This window comes from Halichoerus grypus, chromosome 12, assembly GCF_964656455.1.
Source record: "Halichoerus grypus chromosome 12, mHalGry1.hap1.1, whole genome shotgun sequence".
Lineage (NCBI taxonomy): Eukaryota > Metazoa > Chordata > Mammalia > Carnivora > Phocidae > Halichoerus > Halichoerus grypus.
The window spans coordinates 39,769,348-39,793,832 of NC_135723.1; the positions used below are offsets into that span (position 1 = coordinate 39,769,348).

Below are 24,485 nucleotides of genomic sequence, written 5' to 3' on the forward strand. Positions count from 1 at the left end.
AGATGCTGTACCTAAAACACAGGGATAGGAAGATTTAAAGTCTGTTCTTTCCAGTTTTTTTTTTATGCAACCTTTAAGCATAATATGGATAATATCATATAATTCCAATATTATTCTCAAGTTCACACCATATTAGATATAAAACCTGGCCCCTCAAGGTATTTGATATCCTCTTGTGAATTTTGAAAATTCTGCCTTTTAATGAGATAAGATGTCCAAAATGTTCATTTTCCTGGAAGATATTTTTGACAAAGCTATCAGGAAGGCACAAAGTTATTTTTCAATGAACACAAACAGATGTCACTTGGAACAGTAATATGGCTCCACTGTCAGGTTACCTAGTTTTTGACACAGTGTGTATGATTTGTGTTGCTATTCTGGTTAATATAAGAGCTAAAAAAAAAAAATAAAAGGGCCCTCTTGCATCACAATGGATAAAATAATTTTAATTTCTATAATCTAAAGAGCTGACAGAAGATCTAACATGTTCTTATTCTAAAAAACTCAAAACAGAGCAAAGCGGAGTCATTCTCCCAGAATATCTATCATATTAAAATAGCACTGGGTACTAAAAACAATTCACAAGAGCAGTAATCTAACGGCTCTGGCCTAAGCTAACACAGGCTCACGATGCTTAGTGCCATCTCCATTCTTCCCACCTCCATCCTCACTGTCCACAATGACAGCAAACCTGCCAACTGCAGCTCACGGTCTATGCTCAGCATCTAACTTTGTTCTCAAACTTCCCCCAACTATCCCAGCATGTGCTCTCTCCTATCTGGCTCAACATATCTTTATGTGATAGATCAGGTTTCAAAGAGAGATTGGACTGAGTTAGAAACCCAGCCTCCTACTTACGTACAAGGTCTGTGACCTTAGACAAATTACCTAAACCCATCAAGACTTCCTTTCCTCAGCGGTAACTTGGTGCTAAAACCAAAACCAAACCAAAACAAAACAACAACAACAAAACACCAAAACAAAACAAAAACAAAAAAACACTACTATCTGCCTCCTCGGCTGTAGTTAAGGATTAAATGACATGGCATAATATAGAGCTTTAAGCCCGGGGCCTGGCATAGAGTAAGCACTCAATAAGCACGAGCTCCAATGGGCTTGTGTGCACTGTGCATGTACATGTCTACTCTCTCCCTCTCTCTTCTAAGCCTGGGCTCTGTCTCTACTGCCTCTCCTGAAATCCTAGCACCATATTCGATCTTGCTACCTTCAGATGCTTCAAATCCTTCTCTCTTCAGTGACTCTTTTTCCTCTCCGTCTACAGATAGCTATGGTTCTCACAACAAAATTGAAAAACGCAATAAATCTCTCAACCTCCTCTCTCCCTGAACATCCTTCCACTCTTTTTCTTCAAGTTGCTGTACTCTCTCCCTTCTTTTCTTTCACAGTAAAACCTTTACGTTGAGTGGTCTGTTGCTGGTAATATTTTCTCATATAGGTTTCTACTTCTGCCATTCTACTTAAATTGATTTCTTAAAGATAACTGCTGACCTCCATCTTTAAGTTCAAAGACCTTTTCTTGGGCTTTATCCTGGCTGGTCTCTGCCGCAATTGATAACCACTCACCTCTTCCTCCCTCCCCTGTACTTTATCCCTCCACCAACTCCTACTAACAACTGTTCATTTCAGTTCTCCACCTGACAGCTGCTTCTAGTTTTTTCCATCTATTCTTCTTTCTGCGTCCTAAAGGCCGGGTCTCCAAGTTGCATCACTGGTGTCCCATCGGCTTGGAGATCTTACCCACTCTCCTAGCTTCACACATGCAGATGACCTTTAAAAGAGCATTTCTGGTCCCCAGCCCTCTGACAAGGCTCTGGTTCTACACTCAGTAAGGCAGAGTAAGGTAAACACTGCACAGGGAGTCAGGAGATAGGCAGGGGTGGGACTACGACAGCCTACTAAGTCACCTGGCTAAATCTCCTAAAATTTTTGGGCTTTTCATCTCAGTTAGAGAGGTAACACCAGATAGAAGGTCTTGTAAAGTTTCTGCAGCTTCTTAAATATCAGAAAATTCTAAAATTTATGGTATCACCATCTATCCAGGTGCTCAAGCCAGAAATCTGGGAGTCATCTTTTAATCATCCTTTATTTTTCACCTTGCCACACTTTCCAAGACTTTGTGAGACTGATTCTCAAACATCCTTCAAATATATCCCCTCTCACTGAAAATAAAGCATTGATACTGTGTGTGTGTGTGTGTGTGTGTGTGTATCGAACATATATAAATCTTAAACTGATAAAACAAAAACAAAAACAAAACCCCAAATATATCCCCTCTATTTCCACCGTCACAGCCTACTTTAGGTTAATGCCATCTGTCCGCCCCACTATCCCCAGCCTAGATCCTCCTAACAAGCCACCCACCCTCAGTCTTAAGGTCCTATGTGGCAATGTCCACACTGAAACGGAATTATCGTTCTTCGAACACAATCCTGATCATGCCATTTGTCTTTGCCTTCCACTGGTGAACAATGACTCATCCTTTAAGGCTACCTCCCCTTCAGAAAGCCTTTCTGACCTTGCCACTGAGTCAGCCCCACCTCCCCAAGGACCCTGTGCACACTCCTGACAGCCCTTCCCAACTGTACATATGCTGTATTCCAAAGATCTTTTTACCTGTCTGACTGCCCCACGAGAAGATAAACTTTTTATAAAACCATGCATTTTTTATTTATGTTTGTATCCCTAGCACCCAGGGCAGAGCTTGCTGGGTGAAGGAATGGATGCCTCCAGAAAGGAGAAAGCAGGCTCTCGAATAATTACCTGCTTTCTTTACATTTGATGTCCCCAGTATCATAATCTTTGGTCATTGCTTGCCAATTCACTCACTTTCTGTGCTCTAATATCCTTGTTTATAACTTGGAAACACCTGGCTTTTGCTTGCCACTCATTTGTTCAACAAATATTTATCAAGTGTCTATTTATGTGCCAGAAACGGTTAAAGGAGCAGTGAACAAGGTAGGTCTCTGGTATCGAAGTACACTCTAAAGGAGCAGACACACATACACCCACATCTAAAACCAGCAGATGGTGCTGGGCGCTCTGGACAGAACTGGAAGACGGCACGAGGACAGTGAGTGACCTGGCTGTCTGAGCAAGCCTCTGTTGACCTAAGACGTGAAGGGAAGAGCCTTTAGGCAGAAGGAAAAGCGAGAGGGAGTGAACTTGGAATATCTGAATAAAAGAAAGGCAGCCAGGGTAACTAGCAGAGGAGAGTACAAAATGGAGGGTGGAAAAGAAGGGGCCACAGGGAAGGAGCCACAGCTCTATTCTAAGTGCAGCAGGAAGCTGCCGGACACAGAGTCTCTGGAGGGCACACCTATTTCTCATTTTCTCTGGTTTCTGCTCAAATATCATCTCATCCGAGAGGCTTCCCTGATCATCCTATTAAATGTATCCCCTCCCCCACATCCCATCCTGCCTTGGCCCTTCTCCACTCTCACCTGCCTCCTTTTTCTTCAAGGTTCTTAGCACCACCTGATGTCAGAGATTTGGGTCTTTTTGGGTTTTTTGGGGGGCTGTTTGAGTATAGTTGACACAGTGTTACATTAGTTTCAGGTGTGCAACACAGTGATTCAGCGTCTCCATATGTTGTGCTGTGCTCACCACCGTGTAGCCACCATCTGTCGCCTCATGACGCTGCTACAATATTACAGACTAGTCCCTGTGCTGTGCCTTTTATCCCTGTAGCTTATTCGTTTCCTACCTGGAAGCTGTACCTGCCCCTCTCCTTCACCCGTTTGGCCATCCCTCCCACCTCCCCCCAGAGATTTGTTTTCTTGATGGCTGCCTTTTTCTACCCACCAGACCCTGAGCAGGGACGTGGCTCCTCACAGCCACATCCTAAACCTACCAGAACAGTCAGCTTTCATTAGAAGTGTGTTGAGTGCACTCACAATTAATCTGATTTACATTTTAAATAGATCAACTCTGGGGACAACAGATTTAGGGGAGTCAAGAATCAAAATGAATAAACCCATGAGGGTACTTTCACAGAGGCCCAGAGGAAAGACAAATGTGGGAGAAGCATGAGGGTGAGAACTAGCACCATGGTGGTTACAAAACCGTGTCATGAATGGCCCCTGGTGTTAGAAAATTCGCATCGCACAACTGTCCCCAACGTAATGATGGGACAACTGTTTTCTTCAGGTGGGGCCATGAACTCATAAAAAATAGGTATTTTTAAAAGCTGCTGAATTGAGCAACTATTCTTCTGTACTCCTATGTTCTCAAGCTCAAGTTGATAAACTGATGTAATTTGACAAAATCTATTAACACTAAAACAATGCACATGCCCCTTGACCTAAAAATTTTCATTGCTAGGAATTTATCATCTGTATATACTCACAAAAGTATGTCAAAATATACTGCAGGGATATTCACCTTGTCATTGCTTATGATATCCCCAAACTGGAAACAACATGAACACCTGTCAACAAGAAACTGCTTAGAAAAACTTAAGAAAAAAATTCTACACAGCTATTAAATAAAATGAGGAAAGAGCTCTAAGGTATATTGTATGCACTTGAAACTCATGTAACATTGTGTGTCAACTATAGTTCAATTTAAAAAAAGAAATATTGTGTATTTAGAAATATCCTATTTGCGGTAAAACAGACACACATAACATTGATATTGATACGATATGTGATGTACAGAGGAAAAAAGGGAGAGAGAAATATTGATGTAAACAGAAAAGTTCTCTTTTCTGAAGGCTATATAACACACAAAGAATGGTTATCCTTTGAAGAGAGAAGGAAACTGGGAGTGGTAGAGAATCTTACTTTCGCACATACCTTTATGAATTATTTGATTTTTTTGAATGGTGAATGTGTATTTTAATTTTTTTTAAAATTAAAAATTTTTAATTTTTAAAACACACAAACATCATCTCTTTGATGAATAAGTAAGAATGTACCCAATATATCATTACTTGCTTTCTGATTTTATGGACAGTAGCTCCAATGACTCATTTATATACACTCCATGAACGAACACACATTCACGACATGCACGCATGCAGATGAGAATATATCTGAACGCTGTTAAATGCAGTGGGACAAATGCCTTTGGTTAGAACACACTAGATACACAGCCCATATCCCGAAGTGACCGCCTTCCAGGGTAGCGCCGATCGATGCGCAATTTGTGATTAAACAATCTGAAAGCAGTTTTCGACAATGCTTGCTATCCTGATTGCCGGCGCTTCAATGACCATGTTTTTGTCCTCGAAAAGAGACACGAACTGGTCCATTGCTTAAGGAAGCCTCTTTTTAGCCTCTTTCAGCTGTGTTGCCATTTAATGTGAAATGATGTTTCCTTCCATTCCTACAGTGCAATCCATTCCCTCAACAAAGCTCTCTGTTGGCTCCTATGGAAAAGGTACCACTCAAAAGAAGATGGATACCGCTTTCTTTTCTATGACAGAATTTATTTATTTTACTTATGCTCCAGGGGCTTACATGGTAAAACAAAATTTATGTAGGGAAAGGGAAATACAACCTCATATATTCTTAAGAAAGTAGTCTATGTTGCAGGTTTTGTAAAAAAAAAAAAAAAACAAACAAAAAAACAACCCAAAACCAAAAACAACAACAACAAACTACATTATATTCAAATAGCTCTTTCAGTGGCAGTTAATTATCTTGCCTTGACTTCAATCACCTACCTAGTCTGCACAAGGACTCAATCTCCCTCAATATTACCAAAAGAGAGGGGGGCTATGTTTGCAGAGTTCACTATATCTGCTCTAAACTATTTCTAACCTCAGGAATGTAAAATGTTCACCACATCCACTTTTTCTTTTCAGTTGTAAATGTATTTCTAAAGCAAATATTCTAATTACCATTTACTGGGAAGTCACAGAATAGTTGGGTATTTTGCAAGTCAATTCAGGAGAAAAATAGAAAAACTGGTTAAGTCCAATTTCGGTGAGGTTAAACAGCAGGCCTAAGCACACAGACAGAGCCACTCACCAAGCACCCCCTGGGTCCCACATTGTCATGTTAACGACAGCAAACAAAAGACCTGAGGGCAGAAGAAGGAAGATTACCAGTCCGCACTAAAACCAGGACGGTAGTTCTCTTTATCTCTTTTTAAAGACCCACCTGCAGGGACACATACCAAGTTCTAAAGTATTAGGTCACTCCAGGTCATTTGCATTTTTCTACCCAACGACGAGGAGAAACAGCAAACCTTTATTACTGAAAAGCACCATGCTGAAACAAAATCACATTAAACCACCCAGAAATGCGAAAGCTGTGATGCCCCGACGAGGACGGATCTTGAATTGCTGAATGATTTCTGACCAGGGAGGGGTGGGGGAAGGTGAGCGAGCCCGGAGGAGAGACATTCCCCAGAAACAAAACCTGAGGCTGGGGGCTGGGATACTGTAAGGCAGGACCCCGCAGATGGAGCGGAGAGGAGGAACTCTGCTGAGTGAGGTCTAGACTCAGTCTTAGCCAATGTAGCCGATGACACCAGTGACCTGTGGGAAGGAGGAGACTGCCAACTCACTCTCCTGCACAGAAATCAAGTTTCCAGAAGCTCTAAGTGTTAGTGACTTCACTTGGTAATTACCAACACCCCAAAAGCGGCTCTTTGTAAGGCGGCACCAAGCCCTGTGGAATGCCTCTGAACTAGATTAAACCACCAGGCTAGTAATTAAACCAACTTTATATGGGAGAGGTCTCTTGCTCAAACTTGAGCAGTCCTGCTCATTTCAGGAGAACGACTGTAGCACAAAAGTGGAAACGAGCCACTTCTGAGCCTCGGTGTCAGCACAGACACCATCCTCAGCAGCCTCTGCTCTCCTAACTGCGAAATCTGGAGCCCAGCTTCTGGCCAGGGGTGGGACGGGGGATTTCGGTTTTACAAGGCGGCAAAGATGCAAAGGGCTCTCAGCCTTGTATCATTTGCAGGTAGTTGAACAGTCTCCGTTTCTGTGTCAGCAAACAAGTTTTTACCATTTTATCTTTCGAGACATTTCGATAGCAATCACTGCTATAGCAGCTAAGTGCTTTCGCACCAGACAGCCCGCTGAAAGACTGCCTGGCATCTTGTCAGAATGACATGCTGCCACATCGTGTTACAGTCTGCAAAGAGCCTAAAAATTTAGAAGAGAAGATGATTTCTCCTCAGATTTATCAATGCTATGCTTTGTGACAATACGGGCTACTTCCTGGGCAGCTGGATAATAACTTGGTAGACGAAACAGCTCTAACAGTGTTTTCCACGGCGCAATCACACACCGAGCATTTGAAGTGCTACTTAAAGAACCGGCAGATTTATTCCTAAACACCACATATGTCTAAACATAAGGCAAGTTTTTTCCCCCTAGAACTAACCCCAGAAAAGAAGGGGTCACATGATATTCAATTCTAACTAAGTGTCAGATCATGGGGTACTTTTCCCAACCACTTCACCTTGACACGTGCAGAGTAGCATTCGGGGAAGGGCAGATTTGCTTGAAACAACGTCAACTGTTACCAACACTGGATGCCTGCCAAGATCACCTGCAAACCTTGAGTTTTAAAAAAAGGGTGAAAAAGTCTTCCCAGGGGTAGGATCTCACAAATGCTGTGTTGGATGTCAAAACCCGGCACTGAAAGTTCACTCCCAGAAGCACTATCGGTTGTTACAATATGGGACCAGGTAGGTCCACTCAGGGTGAACTGGGAATAGGAAAAAAGAAACAACTGCCCTAATGGGATCCGTCTGTGGGATAACATTTCCAGGGACAACACTGCACACGGAGTCCAAAAGTGTCACCTTGCCAATGTGGGATACAAATGAACACAATGTACTCCGCAAGACCATGTGAATGGCTGATTCAGAAAGTGGTGATCAAAACATTGATTCAAAATTCTTACGAAGAGTTTGAGCAGAGTACTTCTTGACATGTACGTACAGAAAAGAGTAATACCAATTTTATAAGACAGGATTTTGTATATTTATGGGGAAATAAATGAAAACTATTTTACATAAACATCTGACTTGAGGTTTACTTATTCCTAAAGGTTTACTTAAGTCAAGTTGGCCATGAAAAAGATTTTTTGAACCTTCTTATTGAAAAATGGTAAACACCTTATGTCTGATAAAGCCTTACAGCTGGGCGTATATGGAGCTAATTCTAATACATTCCAATTCAACTTTTTGGTAGAGGAATGTGACTAACAAATTTCAAGAATATTCTGAAAGCCTGGTTTTGCAATTATTCTGAAAAACTGTTTTCTAAATGAAAAATACATATGGATAGGGCCGGAACGTACAGGATCAGAAAATAAATTCCCCATCTGGTCTGGGCTGATCCTTGAACTGAGCGCTCAGCCTATCTTCTGAGAAATGGTACCCTGTGATCCTTGCATCTATCCTTCATAGAGGGCAGTGCTGATAATTGGGTTTTTGTACTAACAACAAATCCAAATAAAGTTCCAGCCATTGTTGCTGCAAGGAGCAATGCAGCTGGGCAACACTAACATCACAGTCATCCATGATTAGTGTATTCTGAGGGTGCTCTATGCGCCCCCACAAGCAGAACATCTTCTCCAGGTCCCAAAATGTGAGGAATCGATTTCATGCTGAGGAGAAGTTTATTTACATAGTTCACCCCATTTGCTAATTTAGGAGATGAACACGCAACCTAATAATTGACTGAAAGGAAAGTTACCTTGTAGATCCCAAAGAACCCCAGGTCCCTTACGACAGACAGGGCACTGACTCTGGGACCAGTAGTGATCTCTCCAGCCACTTGCAAACGGATCTTGACGATTTCCAAAGGATTCGTGAAAATCACCTGGGAGCCTCCTGCCTAAAAGAGAGAAAAAGTAAAGATTTAGGACCAAAGAAGGGTAAGGGTAAGATGGGTTAGGAAGAGGGGAGGGATTATCCTCCACGGAGCACAGAATATTCTGTCTTCAAGAGACTGTAGTTTCGATCCTGGTTCCATCAATTAAGACAGTGATGAGTTTGAATCAAAATACAGTTACTGCCAAGGAGGCTTTGGGTACTGAGGTCCTATTTCCCTCACGCAGAGGTTGAAAGAGGGAAAAGGGCAGAGACACATGATGTCTCCTGGACTCACCAAAGTCCTCACGTGGAAATGACAAAGATTCCCTGAAGCACAAATAGCAGCCATCACAGGGCTCAAGGCCAAGGGCACAAAGGCAACAATAAAATGAAAATCAAATAGTATCCAAATAAAGAGACACTGACCTGCTTGTCAGAATAGGAGGAGACAGGGAGGACATAGGTTCTCCCATGATGGGCCTCATGATTCTGGCAATGATTCAAGAATTGCCAGAGAACATGTAAACTTAGATGAAAGCTATTTTTTCTTCTCTTAAAAAATCAGGTCCATCATCAAACACCATTTTATGGAGTCGCATATTCTTATAACTTTATTTATGTATTACCTGTGTATAGATTGCTCTTTTCATATAAGATAAATGTCCACGTAGTAAAAATACGCATTAAGTCAATTATGGCCCAAACTTTGAGCAAAGTGTGTTATTTCATTCCAGCAGTGGCTGGGTGCCCCACCTCCGAGATCATCAGTGGAAATCTTTAAAGTGTACTATAAGGGAAATTTTAAGCTAGTTATTTTGAAGCTAAGCCTATATTTATTATAAGCAATTACATTCTTTCCCACTGTACTTCGACTTGTTATTCCTTGTCACAAATACATTAAATTTTTATTTCACCCACACTAAGGTTGACGCAGAGTATAGTTCAGTATCTTTATTACATAGTGATGTTACCACACTAGACCACAGACATGGTGCTGATATTTTATAGCTCAGTTGGTGCCATTATGGTAACAAGCATAATTTGGACTAATATTATACATAACTACTTCTTGCTAGATTCTCTGACACCATTAACCAATGTATGTGCCCTCACAAAAGGGCCAGTACTAATCAACACTGGCTACAAAGATGATCTTGGAAGTATAATTTATAATACTTGGAAATAAAAATTAGGCACAACGTAAATATCCAATGGTCAGGGATGGATTAAATGAATTTAAGTATGTCATGCAATGAGATACTATGCTGCCAATAAAAAATACTGTGGGAAATGTTCAATATATATACTGGGAAGTAAAAACCCTCATGTTTAAATGCATGTACCACTTTCCCCATTATCCCTTACTATCGTGTAGAGAATACACCAGTATAGTGCTTTTGAGATGGTAGATTACCAGTGGTTTATTTTCTTTTCTGCTGTATTTTGTATTTCTTCTACCTAGATCATCTATAAAGATGTTTGTCTTCTATAAAGAAAAACAAATACCTCTACATAACTTATCTGATATACACAGCCATATTAGCCAAAAAAAGCAAAGAAATCTGTTCACCCATTAATTCTCTATAAATCAAATTGCTTTTCCACCTTTACCAACTTGGTATCTTAACCAAGACACACCAAGCTTTCCCCTCTCTCCACACATTACAACTGTCCTGAAGGCAGCAGTGTTGTCCGGTGTCTCGGCTGCCACACGGGCCACCCCTCCTCACTTACCTGTTTCACCCATCACCTTCTGCTCACCTCCTCTCAGGAGGCGGGCCAAACAATCTTGGTAGGAGAAGACCGAGGATGGATTCACCAAAAGGCCCCAGAAAGGCCCTGGGAAAGTGGGAAGGAGAGCGTGGGCGACAAGCCCAGAGGCCGGTGTGTTCCTCTGGTCCACACACATAGCTGCCTCCCTCTTCTCTCTGGCTCAGAAGACCCACGCTTTGCTCCCACACTGCTGTGACCTGAAGGGAGGCGGGAGGACCAACCCACAGCCTGTCTATAGCCCTTCAGGATTTTGTGGGCTCGCACCTGCATCGTTCCACGTGACACAGAGGGAGTTAAGGTTGGCAGAAGAAGAGAGGCAATGGACCTGGCTGAGTAACAGCACCAATGGCACAGTGAGGATTATGGTTGTGCTTCTTGACCCAAGCTCTTGAGTTGCGACAATGAATAGAAATTTATTTTAAAATCATGTATGGGGGCAGAACTGCTGAGGAAGATTTGCAGAGTTGGAATTAGTCTGAGGCTGATTTTTAAAAGCTCAGAAGTGGGCGAGAGCATCTCTATCAAGGGCAGAATGGAAAGTGGTCTGCGTACATTGATCTTGAAGAGCAGCAAAGGAACACAAAGCAGACTCACCATGCACTGCCAACAATGGGTGGGGAGGCAGCTGAGCACCCCATGTGCAGACCGAGCCCCAGTCCCTATGTGTCAAACCACCTGACTTCATACGAGGCTCCAGGAGATGGCAAACGGACCGCAGCAGTGACTCCATCAGGATTCTTTTCCGGTCTCCTGAAGTGATGGTTCTCCTCCCTGGCTGCACGTTACAGTCCCTTGCAGAGCTTTGAAAAGTAGTGACTTCTAAATCCTACTCCAGACAAGTAAGAAATTCTGCAACCCCCCTTTCAAAAATGGTTCCTATGTGATTAAGATGTGCAGTGAGAGCTGAGGGTCGCCTGACTTCACTGCATCGCCGCCACGATCCCTTTGAATTCTGAGAGGCTGCTTGACAGGCTTCCTTACAGCTGGGATTTCTAATTCCAGTTTTCCACTTTCTTTCAGAGAGCAACTTTTATGTTTTACATGTAATCTCACAACAAACTTCTTATACAGATCCAGGTGATGCCGTTGGTAAAGGTACAGTTCTTAGGCACAGAATTGCTGTCTTACGCGTCCTCTTGCATCTGCACTAACACTTGTCAAAGTTCATGTTATATACCAAATAAGAACTTAATACTCAATGCCCTGACTCCAAGCCAATCGATAGATACCGATTCTTTTAGCACTGCAGAGTGAATTCTAATCCCTAGGGACAATGCGAAAGTCAAATCCACTTCAGACAGCTGCAGGGAACAGACACAGTGGGAAGAGAGGGTAAGGAGACTGAGACAAAATGATGGGCTCCTTGCCTCGGGTGGGCTCAGAAAGAAAGAGCTGACAGACTCAAAGTGGCACATTGTAGAGGTTCTGAAGATGAATCGGTCCTTTGGAGTCAAGCTAGGAGGAAATGAGAGACTCCGAGGCACCGAGAGACGATGCTTATCATCAGATGCACAGTGTCTGGGCATCGCCACGACTTGATCACTGAGCGGCACACTGGCCGCGGCGCTCCCGGCTCCCAGCCTATTGTCCATTCACAGTGCCTTACCCCTGTCTCTCCCCTGGGAGATCAAAGACAGCGGGCTCCACGGGCCCGCCAACAGGAACACCTATTGTGTATGATGGCTTTGTGTCCCTCATCACTTAGAGACCTGGCTGTGTGAAGACGCTGTTGTGTGTGCATGTGGAATTTGGTCACAAATCATTTCCCTGGGACCTTCTGGAGTCTGTGGCAAGTAGGACAGGCAAAGATTTTCTACACTAGGACTGGCTCTGTGTGGGGCATCATCTTTACAGTGGGCACACTGACTTGTCTACAGGTTTCCTGGTATGTTCCTTCTTGCCGAAATCATAGTTGCTACCCAGCATCCGGATCCATCTAAAGACAAACACATGTACTTAGAGCAGACTCCACTTCTGCTACCTGATCATTCAGTCATTCACATCATAAAAATTCACCACATATTTAGAAGTAATCGAGCTCAAATTTGTCCTAAGAACTCCAAGGACACGAGGTGAGTGAGAAAGCATTCCTGTTCTCAAGGAGCTTGAAATAGGAGTGAAGTAATAAATACTCATGAAGCACACATCATTGGCTACTGGGGTACTGCTTTGCATGGATTACCTATCTTTAGCCCTCTCAGAGGTATTTTTTCCAGATTTTACAGAAGAGAAAATTAAGGCATAAAACATTAAAGAAACTGTTATGGGCTGAAGTGTGTCCAACAAAATTCATACACTGAAGTAAGTCCTAACCCTCAGCACCTCAGAGGGTGACTGTATTTAGGGACAGGGCCTTTACAAAGGTGGTTAAAGGAGGAAGAGGTCATATGGGTGGGCCCTACTCCAACGTAACTGCTGTCCTACTGAGATATGGACACAAACGTGCACACAGAAAAGACCACGTGAGTGCACAGCGAGAAGGCAGCCACCATCAAGCCAAGGAGCGAGGCCTCAGAAGAAACCAACCCTGCCAACGCCAGCTTGGACTTCCAGCCTCCAGGGATGTGAGAAAATAAATTCATGTTGTCTAAGTCCCCCAGTCTGTGGTGTTCCGTTAGGGCAGCGCTAGCAAGCTAATATAGCACTTACACAGGCCTACACAGACAGCAAGCAAAGGGTTTTCGACGAGGCCCAATAAATATATGCCTTATGAATAGGAAAAAATGGCACATGGGAAAAAGCAATTATAATATACACGAGGTAAGGTCCAGACAAATTGCCATGGCAATTCGAACGAGAGCAAGACTTCTGCTGGCTGGGATAATGTGGGGAAGTGGGAAGGCATGCATATAAGAAAATAACACATCAGCTGGTGACTGCGTGCAATTACGGTTTAGCTAATCCAGGCGGAGAATGGCACGAAGGCACAGTGACGGGGGCCTGCCACACTTACAGGGTAAAGAGACCCAGCACCACATCTGTCCAGTAAAATTTTAGTAAGAATGATCATTATGATGAGATCAACATCATCATCCACTGGCATTTATTTGGATGCTAACTATGTACCAGGCATTATGCTAAGAACTTGTAAGAATTTTCCCTTTTGGTCCTCATCATATAAGGTGGGTAATATTCTTCCAGTTTTATAAGTGAGCAAAGTGAGCCCGAATGGGTGAAGGAGCTCATGTAACCTGCCCGAGATCACAAAGCTGGGAAGGGGGAGCCTGGATGGAGAGCCGACCTTCCGGAGGCCAGCCACGCCCTTACACCACGGAGCACCACACGTCCTAGCAGCTCACAGAACCAACCAGCCGCCCGCATTGGCCACGCAGGGCTATGAGAGAGAACGCTGAAGATAAGGCCACTGGGGCCAAATAGAGGGAGGCCTCGAATGCAACTCTGAAGACTCAGGCTCCATCCTGCAGATGGTACCTTCCTGTGTTCATGTGCCGGGAGCAGAGTAGGTCCTAAATAAAGTTTAGGAGCTGGAGAGTGTCATGACTAATACCTATGTCTCAGAAAGACAACTAGGCAGCAGAAAGGAGAGGGTTCAGGAGGGAAGGAGAGCCCTGAGGCAGGGCTAATAATTAGGGTTTTAGCAGACTAGGTGGGAGATAAAAAAAAAAAAAAAAAAGGCCAGAATCAGAACAACTGCACCAGTAATAAGGCAGGGGTTGGGGGTGGGTGAATAACGATGCAGTAGGGAGCACCAGGGGCCCGGCTGCTGAATGTAGGGCCAAAGGAGTGTGTAGGAGCAAAGAAAGGACCCATCGTTTTATATCTGTGAAACAGGAACATAGGGACATAAGGGTGGGGGACACATCCAGAAGGCAATGGAAAGGTGAGTTGGGAGTTAGGGATGGAGACGGACGAAGGCATCATCCCACATCTGTGCTAACCGAAGGCAGGAGCTCACATGGGGTCCAGGGAGATGAAACACCAGGAGTGGAGACCTAAGAAGTGACGAGAAGCCTCTGCCACACACCACGGACCACGGTGTACAGCAATCCAGGCACAGAAGTCAAGAAAGGGGCTTCCAGAAGAGAGAAGGCCAACAGTGGCACAGGGAAGCAAGGTCCAGCTCATGGTGTGACCTGTGACCAGGAAGACGGGAAAATGGATGCTGGGGAATTTGAGTTTGTATAAAAGGGAAAGAGAAAGATGATGTCATCTATGGAAGCCAGCAAGGTAGAATGCAAATGTATTTAGCATAATTAAGGAGAAAAGTTCTGGGGGAGAGTGAAAAGATAAAACAGAGCTGGGGATGATTATGTTACACTTATGCAAAACAGCGCACAGTTCTGGGTGGGGGAGGAGAGGAAGGCAGGGTGTGAAGCCGGGGTCTGCCCTACTACTTATGCTCCAGAGATAAAGAAAAATAGAATCAAATGGATCAGAATTTAGCAAAAGGAGATGATGAAAGCTCTGAAGCATAAGCCAAACACAAAACAACAAATGACCTCTGAGAATCAACAGTAAATGTAATATTCTGGCTCTCCAGAAGTTCAGGTGAAGTTAGTCCAACGTGCAACCCAGACAGGTCAACGAGGTAGCTAATGACGTCTAAAGACGAGTCCAATGCAACGGCTCACGCATTCCACCCCTCAACTCCAACAGACGAAGACACGGCAGGCTGCGGTGCACCTACGTGCTATTTAGGGCTGTGATCTGCACCTGCCCAAGGGGACCCAGAGCCACGGGCAGCACCACAGTGGGTTCCCTAATGAGACCCCACTGCGCGCACAGGACTTGCAGGTAAGGAGTAAGTCAGTTCAGTGAGATGTGGATTCTTACCCAGGCTACTACCAGGTACTGAGCAAGAACGTTTCATTGCCCACCGCGCTAGGGGTGAATACGAGTATCAGTGTGACGAAATATTTTGGAGCATTTTTTTTTTTTTTAAAGAAATTCGTGTGTCCACTCTAGAGCAGCTGTGTAAGAGTGAACAAAACTAAGGAAGATCCCCACCCTTACGGAGCACACGTTCTAGAAGTTATTTATAGGATTATGTGAAGATTAAACGACAGCATGCACATAAAGCACATACCCCAGTGCCCAGCACGCTACTCAATCGATGGTACTGACCACCATTAACAAATATAGGACAGAACTCTGTTTAGGTGAATTTAGCTTACCAAATGCCCTCAAAGCCAGTACAAATGAGCTCCCATTTTGTCTTTTCCTAGAAACCTGTAAATTAAAACTTCTTTTTGAGGAAAGCACAGTGATACTGAGCATTCCAGGAAGTAGCAATCTCAAGTAAAAAAAGTTTGGAAAAAAAAAAAAATCTCCCCTAGTGATGGGTGATAGAGAGGTGCTCAACATAACTGGAGAGTTTTTATTTAATTTAAATTCATTTAACTTTATCAATTAAATTCAAGCTGACATTCAACAAAATGTGGGTACTTTTAATTCTGAAATACTTCTGTTACTGAGAAATGGTTCGTCTTGTCCTGCTGCAGGAAGGAGCTGCTGAATCAGCAATGGCTAGCTGACCAGCATAGCTTCTACCACACTCTGTCGGGGGGACTGGTTTCTGCACCTCCATTCAGCTGTGGACTGTCCCCAACACCAGCAAACCACTTTGAAAATGAGTCCCAGAAGGAACGGAGACAAGAGACCAGGTTGGGTACAGCACGAAAGCTCCCCACTGCCGAAAATGAGGAACAGGGCATGTTCTTTTGACCAGGTAGTAAGACTGCTACAAGGAAAGCCACACAAATGCCCTTTCCATCCAAGATAACTTCTAATGTTTTTGACCTTTAAAGCTGTCCCAAGTCAATGCCAGATGTCCCATTCTGCTACCAACACGAATCAAAGTTCACGTCTCCAGGACAGTTGAAGCGGTTGTGATTCTTTTATATAATGCATGATCTTCATAAATTCACCTCTGCATCAAGAAGGCTGAGAGCAACCAGAAGGGGACATGGAACTGTGGAAGCTACAACTATGTCAGCATGAAGCCTAAGCACCACGCTTCTCAAAGGAATAGGGTTCTAGCGACACAAAGCATCGTTATTTCCAAACGCTCTAATTTTCACAGGACACACTCCTCATGGCTCAAAGTAAAATTACAGGTTTTTTTCCCCCTCTAATACCCCCCTTCTCTGAAATGGGCTAGAGAGTCTGCAAAGAACCTGAAATGTGGCTTCCGTCCCAGCTTTTGCTCACTGACCAGATGCTACTCTTATCTTGATTTCTTCTTCTTTCTCACAATTTTGTCACCCAAATTCCTCTTGCCATGTTATGTAATGATGAAGTTCATTGTTGACACTTCCGATGTTGCACAGGTAATTTTATTGTGGGAAGTGATGAATCTACTTTTTAAAAACAGAATTTTGAGAAATCAAATAGAAAGGCAACATCCCTAGGACTCTAATGCATTGTCCAATTTCTCCAAGTACTCCAAGGAAGTGACCTTCACACTAAAGTGATCCTACCATAGTTTAGGTCCAGTAATTGTGAACAAGGAGGTTTTAAAGTCATATGCCTTAAAATGACTTGCCAAGGCTATCTGCTTATCATTAAGCTATGGAAAAGAGCCAAAGCTTTAATACATTATCTAAAGGATTGGTTCAGGAGCTCCAGTTCATATTTCTCCAGGATCCATTTTCTTTCACCTGTTAGGAACTAAACAAGTCCTTCTCCAAAGCTTCTTTCCTAACCTAGATAGTGTCCCTGAGAGTTCTTTCTCGGGACCTGGGGAGTTGAGTCAAAAGAACTCACAAGATGAAAAATCATGCTTTCATATGATCTGCACCCCCTCAAACCATTCTAGGCAACAGTCTTGAGAATATTCAGAAACTATTAACAGCCTTGCATTAAAAAAAAAAACAAAAAACAATCCTGTCATCAATCTGCTGTCCACAGAAAACACAGCAGTGTATTTTTTTTAACATAGCATAATTCCTGCTATATTTTAAACTAAAAGCATTAAATATAACTGTATTTAATCACCTTCCTTTAATTTGAATTCACATGGTAGATACTTATAGCTACTTAAAAAATTAAGTGGCAAAATGTATATGAAGAATGTGTATCTTGATATTTTAATTATGCTCAATTGAATGTACTTAGATTTAAAGTGCTTTTCACAAATGACATGTGCTAAGAATATCTAATTGCACACTGACATTCTAAAATGTGTGCTTACATGTGTCAAAAATAGATTAATATGAAGTTATGGAATATGGCTTTTTTAAACTAAAACCCAAATACATTATTTTGATTATTTGGATACAAATAAAATTGTAACTATAAAAAAGGTCTACACTAGTAAATGTCTAATGATGCACGTTACATGTAAAATGAATGCTCAAGTGATGACAGTATTTGATATTTAGATAAACTGAAAAACAAAGATTTCTTAAGAAATCGAAGCTTCAAGATATTTTCTATTTAATCTCTTACTAACTCAATGTTACATGGAGACATGAAAATAATTTGTATGTGTTATAGGTACTTTCATCGTATATAAAGATCACAGGGAAGGGCACCTGGGAGGCTCAGTTGGTTAAGTGTCTGACTCTTGATTTTGGCTCAGGTCATGATCTCAGGGTATGTAATTAAGCCCTGCATCGGGCTGCACACTCAATGGGGAGTCTGCTTGAGATTCTCTCTCCCTCTCCCTCTGCCCCTTCTCCCTCTCTCCGTCTCTCACCCTCTCTCAAAAAAGAAAAAAGAAAGATCACAGGGAGGTGCCTGGCTGGCTCAGTCAGTGAAGCACACGACTCTCAATCTTGGGGTTGTGAGTTCGAGCCTCACACTGGGCATAGAGCTTACTTTAAAAAACAAAACAAAACAGAGGTATAAAAAAAATATTCAGCCAATAGCAGTGGATGAATGAAATTAAAATACAGTAGCTGACAGCAGTCAGGTACTTGGCAATACTGAAGACAGGAATTCAACAAGCTCACAAAGAAGCTTGCAAATGTGAGGGGGCACGAAGCCAAGAGGCCCCTCACCCTCTTACCAGCTCTGAAGGGACAGTGCTGGACCCAGTGCCCAAAGGAGACGTCATCCCTCAGCTACAATCAAGAAGCTGAGTCCTTGCTGCAAGTTGAGAAAAGAACCTTTAGTTTAACTCCTAGTGTTATAGACTAAATTGCGTCCCTCAAAAATTCCTATGTTGGAGACCTAACCCTATACCTTAGATTGTGACTATATTTGGAAATAGGGCCGAAGAGAGGCAATTAAGGTAAAATGAGGTCATCTGGGTGGTCCCTTGTTCTAGATGACTGGAGCCTTTAAAGTTGATGAAAACACGGGCAGCACACAGACTGAGGGTAGCATGTGAAGACGCAGAGAAAAGACGGCAGTCCGCAAGTGAAGAACAGATTCTTCAGAAGGAAACCCAAGCTGCAGACACCCTGCTCTTGGACTTCTGGCTTTCCTAAGTGTGAGAAAATAAATTTCTAGGACTTCAACTATGCAGTCTGTGGCATTTTGTTATGGCAGCCCTAGCAAACTAATATGTCTGGTTAGACTATCAGACTAAATGCACGTCTCTAAACATGAAACAATATAGGATCTCCTCCTTTGATTTGATGTGTAAACTAAGCCGTTTAGTAAAAACTCTGTAACTAGACCATTAAGAAATTGTAAAAGAGAATTAGATTCTCACCACTTGTTTTTGAGAGACACCAAATTAAAATTTCCTATTCTTAATTTCTTAACTACATAGCAAAAAGGCTACGCTGTTTACACATTTTACAAGTATTAAGTATCATATTTTCAACTTCATAGGATTTTAATAGGGCCTATAGAAGCTTGGCCAAGAAACCAAAGTGGAATCTGTTTGACTGACATTAAAAAGCAATTAAGTTACAGACCTGTCAAGTATGTTCACATTTGGACTCTGTCGGTGATACGTGTCTATTTTGACTACTACTACCAGAATCATGTAATGATTTACAGACCTTCAATGTCTATGAAAGCTGTAGCCCAATCTTTCTTTGTATTTTCACATCATAACAAACCCCTCCCCCATATATTAGATAACCAGGAGGGTGGCCCAGTGCTTGAACCGTGTTGAGTCCAACAAGGCTGAGACTTTGTCACAGAAGGAAAAGGGAGAAAACAGACATCAGGCTGGCTCAGGGCCTCTCACCAGCTGGCCTTTCCCCTACTAGAAGACCTTTCGGAGCCACCTTAGCTAGGCAGGCCATCCTGATGAACGCGGGGTGCCATCAGACAGCTCTGTGTGCTCCAAGCCCAGTTGAAGTCTGGAGCACAGGCTTCCGCAGACGCAGCCAGGCAGAGTTCTCACTGCAGCCCCCTGCCTTAGTCCCAGGCCCCAGAAGACATTCTGGCCACACTATGACAAAGACGCCTCACGGGCTTCTCCGAAGCCTCCAACTTCGAGATTGTCGTGGTTAACTTTTGCTACTTACTGGCTCTTTTATTTTTTTAGAGTTGTTTCAGGTTTACAAAAACATTTCCCATGCACCCCCTGCCCCCACACATGCAAACCTCCCCACCACCATCATCCCCACCAGGATGCTGCATTTCTTCCAACTGATGAACCCACACTGACACATCACGATCACCCAAAGTCCACAGTCCACCTTACGGTTCATTCCTGGTACATTCTATGGGTTTGGACAAATGTATAATGACATATATCCACCATGATTATATCACACAGAGTATTTCCACTGCCCTAAAAATCCTCTTCACTCTGCCTATTCATTTCTCTCTCTCTCCTCCACCCCCAGCAACCACTGATCTTTTTACTGTCTCCATAGTTTTGCCCTTTTCCAGAATGTCCTATCTATTCTGGATTCTGTGTTGCAATCATACAGTATGTAGCCTTTCCAGATTGGCTTCTCTCATTTACTAATATGCATTTAAGGTTCTTCCAAGTCTTTTCACGACTCGATAGCTCATTTCTTTTTAGACTCAATAATATCCCCTTTGTCTGGCTATACCAGTTTATTTATCCATTCATCTCCTGAAGGACATCTTGGTTTCTTCCAAGTTTTGGCAGCTATGAATAAAGCTGCTATAAGTATCCTTGTGCAGGTTTTTGTTGAAAACATAAGTTTTCAACTCCTCTGGGTAAATACCAAGGACTGCAATTGCCAGATCTTACAATTTAGTTTTGTAAGGAACCTCAAAACTATGTTCCAAAGTGCCTGTACCATTTTGCATTTCCATTGGCAATGAATTAGTTCCTTTTGCTCCACACACTCATCAGCAATGTTTCAGACTTCAGCCATTCTAATAGGTGTGTAATGGGATCTCACTGTTAGTCTCTTTTGTTTTAAAGCCACTCTTTCGTGTGATTCCTTCATGATTCTGACATGATAATTTCACATATTAACCATTCAATAAAATCTTTTCTACTAACAACATAAGCAATAATAAATAAGCTATATTAAATACCCCAGGTGTTTTAAGTGTTTTATATTCTTTCTGCTCCTAAGGTTCTGTAAATATTTGGGGATTGGAATGAAGCCAAATAAAATAAATAGAATCTTTTTAATGGTTAGTTCCTTTAGTGAGGTATGAAAACATTTCTTATGAAACATCCCGGACAGGGATGCCTGGGTGGCTCAGTCAGTTAAGCATCTGCCTTTGGCTCAGGTCATGATCCCAGGGTCCTGGGATCGAGCCCCGAGTCAGGCTCCTTGCTCACTCTGCCTGCCCCTCCCCCTGCTTGTGCTTGCTCATTCTGACAAATAAATAAAATCTTAAAAAGAAAAAAGAAAGAAACATCCAGATATGTATGTGTAGGCATGTTACAGCTATCCCTAAAGTCCATCATTTCCTTCACACTCTGATCCCTGGAATTACTGTCTCTTCAATGACTATCTGTATCCAAGTTAACAGCAACTCAGTATATCAATCACTACCCTACATTTACTGCCCTCATTACCAACATCTTTTAGTCAAACATTTATTCATTCAATAAATATTTTTAAGCCTCTCCCATATATTAGACACAATGCTAGGCATCCAGGCATAACAGTGAGACATGGATCCTTCTCTCAGCATTTGTAGATGTCTCAGTACAGGCAACATTTACCCATGATCCCCAGGATGCAAGGAGCTGACAGCACAAAGTTATAAAGGAAGAGCTCCTTAAGTGGCGAAGCCAGACCACACGTTACCTGACACAGTCTCTAAGTCTTGGAGTCAACAGAGTGGACAGAGAGAGATGAAGCATATGTACAAATTAAAAAAACTTACACTGTGAGAATTGAAGAATTATGGCCAGTTTCTTTTGCTTTGTTTTCTACCTTAGCTTGAATATGGCTATTTTTTTCATAATTAAAAGGCACAATTTTAACATATGTTGAAATATAGAAAATGTTGGCTAAAATATGTGTTTGGTACAATTTTAAGTTTGTAAATATATGGAAACAAATGAAAAGTAATGTACATGATGTAAAGCTTATGAAAGCAAGAATAATTTCATTCACTTCAATCTTGTTGGAAGTCATCCATCAAACTAGAAATTGCCATTGACAAATGAGGAAGGGAGGGAGGGAGGAAAGAAAGAAAAAAAGAAAGAAAGGAAGAATGAAGGGAAGCAGTGGGAGGGAGGGAGGAAGACTGGTAGGTATACAATATGGGCTTACATTTTTGGGGGCATGCAGAAAAACTTCCCAGAGAATATTCCAAATATTAACAATGACAACATCTGAAAACAATGTAACTAACCATTAGATTTTCATTAAACTAGAAGTGAACTATTAAGGTGCAAGCATTAAAAAAATAATAACCGTATTTCCACAGCATCATTATAATGCATAATAAATCTTGGCTACTTGACGTGTCACACAGGCACAACCTCACAGAAACTGAACCTAATGACTGCGCCTCACATCACTTTATATTTGTAAGCAGGGTATGTGCACAGACACCTACACACATAAGTAACAATTCTGACTTAAGAAACCTACCCTGTGAGACCACATCTCACAGAAAACTCTGAGAAAGATCGCAGAAGTAGGACTTAATCCACTTCAGGCAATCTGACTCACCAGCTGAATATCAGAGCATATGTGTTCATTACATGAGGAAATTTTCTCTCTGGTTTTCTTGACTTGGTTTGAAACCTCAAGGGATTTCAAGCTCAATCATAAAGAATATGCCTTCGGGTATATTTTATGATAGAACTACATACATTATTATTCAGGAGATACTTACAGGATTCAAGCTAAAACCAAAATACAAGAAGTATTTGAATGCATTTACAGATGGTGGGAACAAATGATTTTGTTAAGCAAAGTTATTAATATATGGGTGGGGTCATGAGTCAAGGCTGGCACACAAAGCTGATGCTTGCCAATCAAATTTCCTCTCTTAATAATTAAATGAAAAACAAAATGAAACAAAACTGAGCTACCTGTACTAATTAGCTGGGGCTGATGATGAAAAGAAGCTGAAGGTCATCTGTTAGGGACAGAGGCCAGATGGCCAGCAAGAATATGAAGGAATTCTAGAAGAAGTCGAAACCGTGAGGAAGAGAAGAAATGGATCAGCAAAATAAAAAGCTACGCACGACACTGACCATGTCAAATGCTGACAAGGATGTGGAGCAACAGGAACTCTCATTCGTTGCCAGTGGAAATGGAAAATGGCATAGCCACTTTAGAAGACAGTTTGGAGGTTCCTTACAAAACTAAACATACTCTTAAGAACCAACAACTGTATTCCTTGATATTTACTCAAAAACCTGCACAAGGATGTTTATAGCAGTCTTATTTATAATTGCCCAACCTGGAAGAAATTAAGATATTCTTCAGTAGGAGAATGAATAAACTGCTGGTACATCCAGACAAAGGAATATTATTCAGTCTAAAGAGAAATGAGCTATCGAGCCATGAAAGACACAGAGGAACCTTAAATGCATATTACTAAATGAAAGAAGACAATCTGGAAAGGCTACACACTATGTGATTCCAACTCTAGGACATTCTGGAAAAGGAAAAACTGCGAAGACAGTAAAAAGATCATTGGAAGAGAGCTAGGGGTGGAAGAGAAGGGGAGAGATGAATAGGCAGAGCACAGAAGATTTTTAGGACAGTGAAAATACTCTGTATGATTATTAACATGATAGATATATGTTACTATACATTTGTCCAAACCCATAGAATGTACAACACCATGAATGAACCGTAAGGCAAATTATGGGTTTTGAATGATAATGATGTGTCAATGCAGGCTCATCAATTGTAGTAATTATACCACTCTGTTGGGGAAAGTTGATGGTGGTGGAGTTTATGCATGTGTAGGAGTAGAAGGTATTCGGGGAAATCTCTGTATTTTTCTCCCAATTCTGTGAGCCAAAAACTGCTTTGAAAAAAAAATGCAATCTTTAAAAAAAAGCGTGTGGAGAGATGTAAAGTCACTGTGAGAGAGACCAAGAAGGCCAACAGGAGAAAATGCAGAAAGTAGCCAGTTCCCAGAACTGCCTCAGTTTTCAAGAGCCTTTAATTGCATGTACACCCTTACAATAAACCTTCATTTTGCTATTGTTGCTTTAATGAGTTTCTGGCCCCTGCAGCCGAAAGCAATCTGAAGCAGGAATGGGTTCTAGAATCTTCAACAGATCCTCGGAGAAGACATCGGATTAACAATGAAATCGTCATAAAGTAGAGGGCAATGGGGATGTTCTCGTCCTACAATACTGCCTACTGAACCCTCCAGAGATAGTTTAAAGATTCTTTACTATTATTCTCATTGAAAGGTAAAAATCTAATTTCCCTCCTTTTGAACTTTGGCGTAAGTGGTTTGTTTCACCAAAAGAATCCAGCAGGAGTGACAGTCAAAGTTAGGTGGTCCTAAGAAGTCTTGCAGCTTCTGCTAGGACTCTCAGAATGCGTACTTTAGGGAAGCCCCCTTTAGAATCAAGCAGCCAAGGTTTGAAAAGCCCAAGCTACGCAGAGAAGCCGCAG

General features: G+C 42.1%; 1 protein-coding gene across 7 annotated transcripts in view; it reads right to left on the reverse strand.

Moving 5' to 3' along the window:
- The window catches only part of SLC25A13 (solute carrier family 25 member 13), a 183,626-nt gene that overhangs the window by 22,726 nt on the left and 136,415 nt on the right, over positions 1 to 24,485 (reverse strand). For all 7 annotated transcript variants that reach the window (XM_078059285.1, XM_078059286.1, XM_078059287.1 and 4 more), the window contains one exon: positions 8,687 to 8,827. In XM_078059285.1, the coding sequence (XP_077915411.1) occupies positions 8,687 to 8,827 (141 nt within the window). The remainder of the gene's footprint in view (positions 1 to 8,686; positions 8,828 to 24,485) is intronic.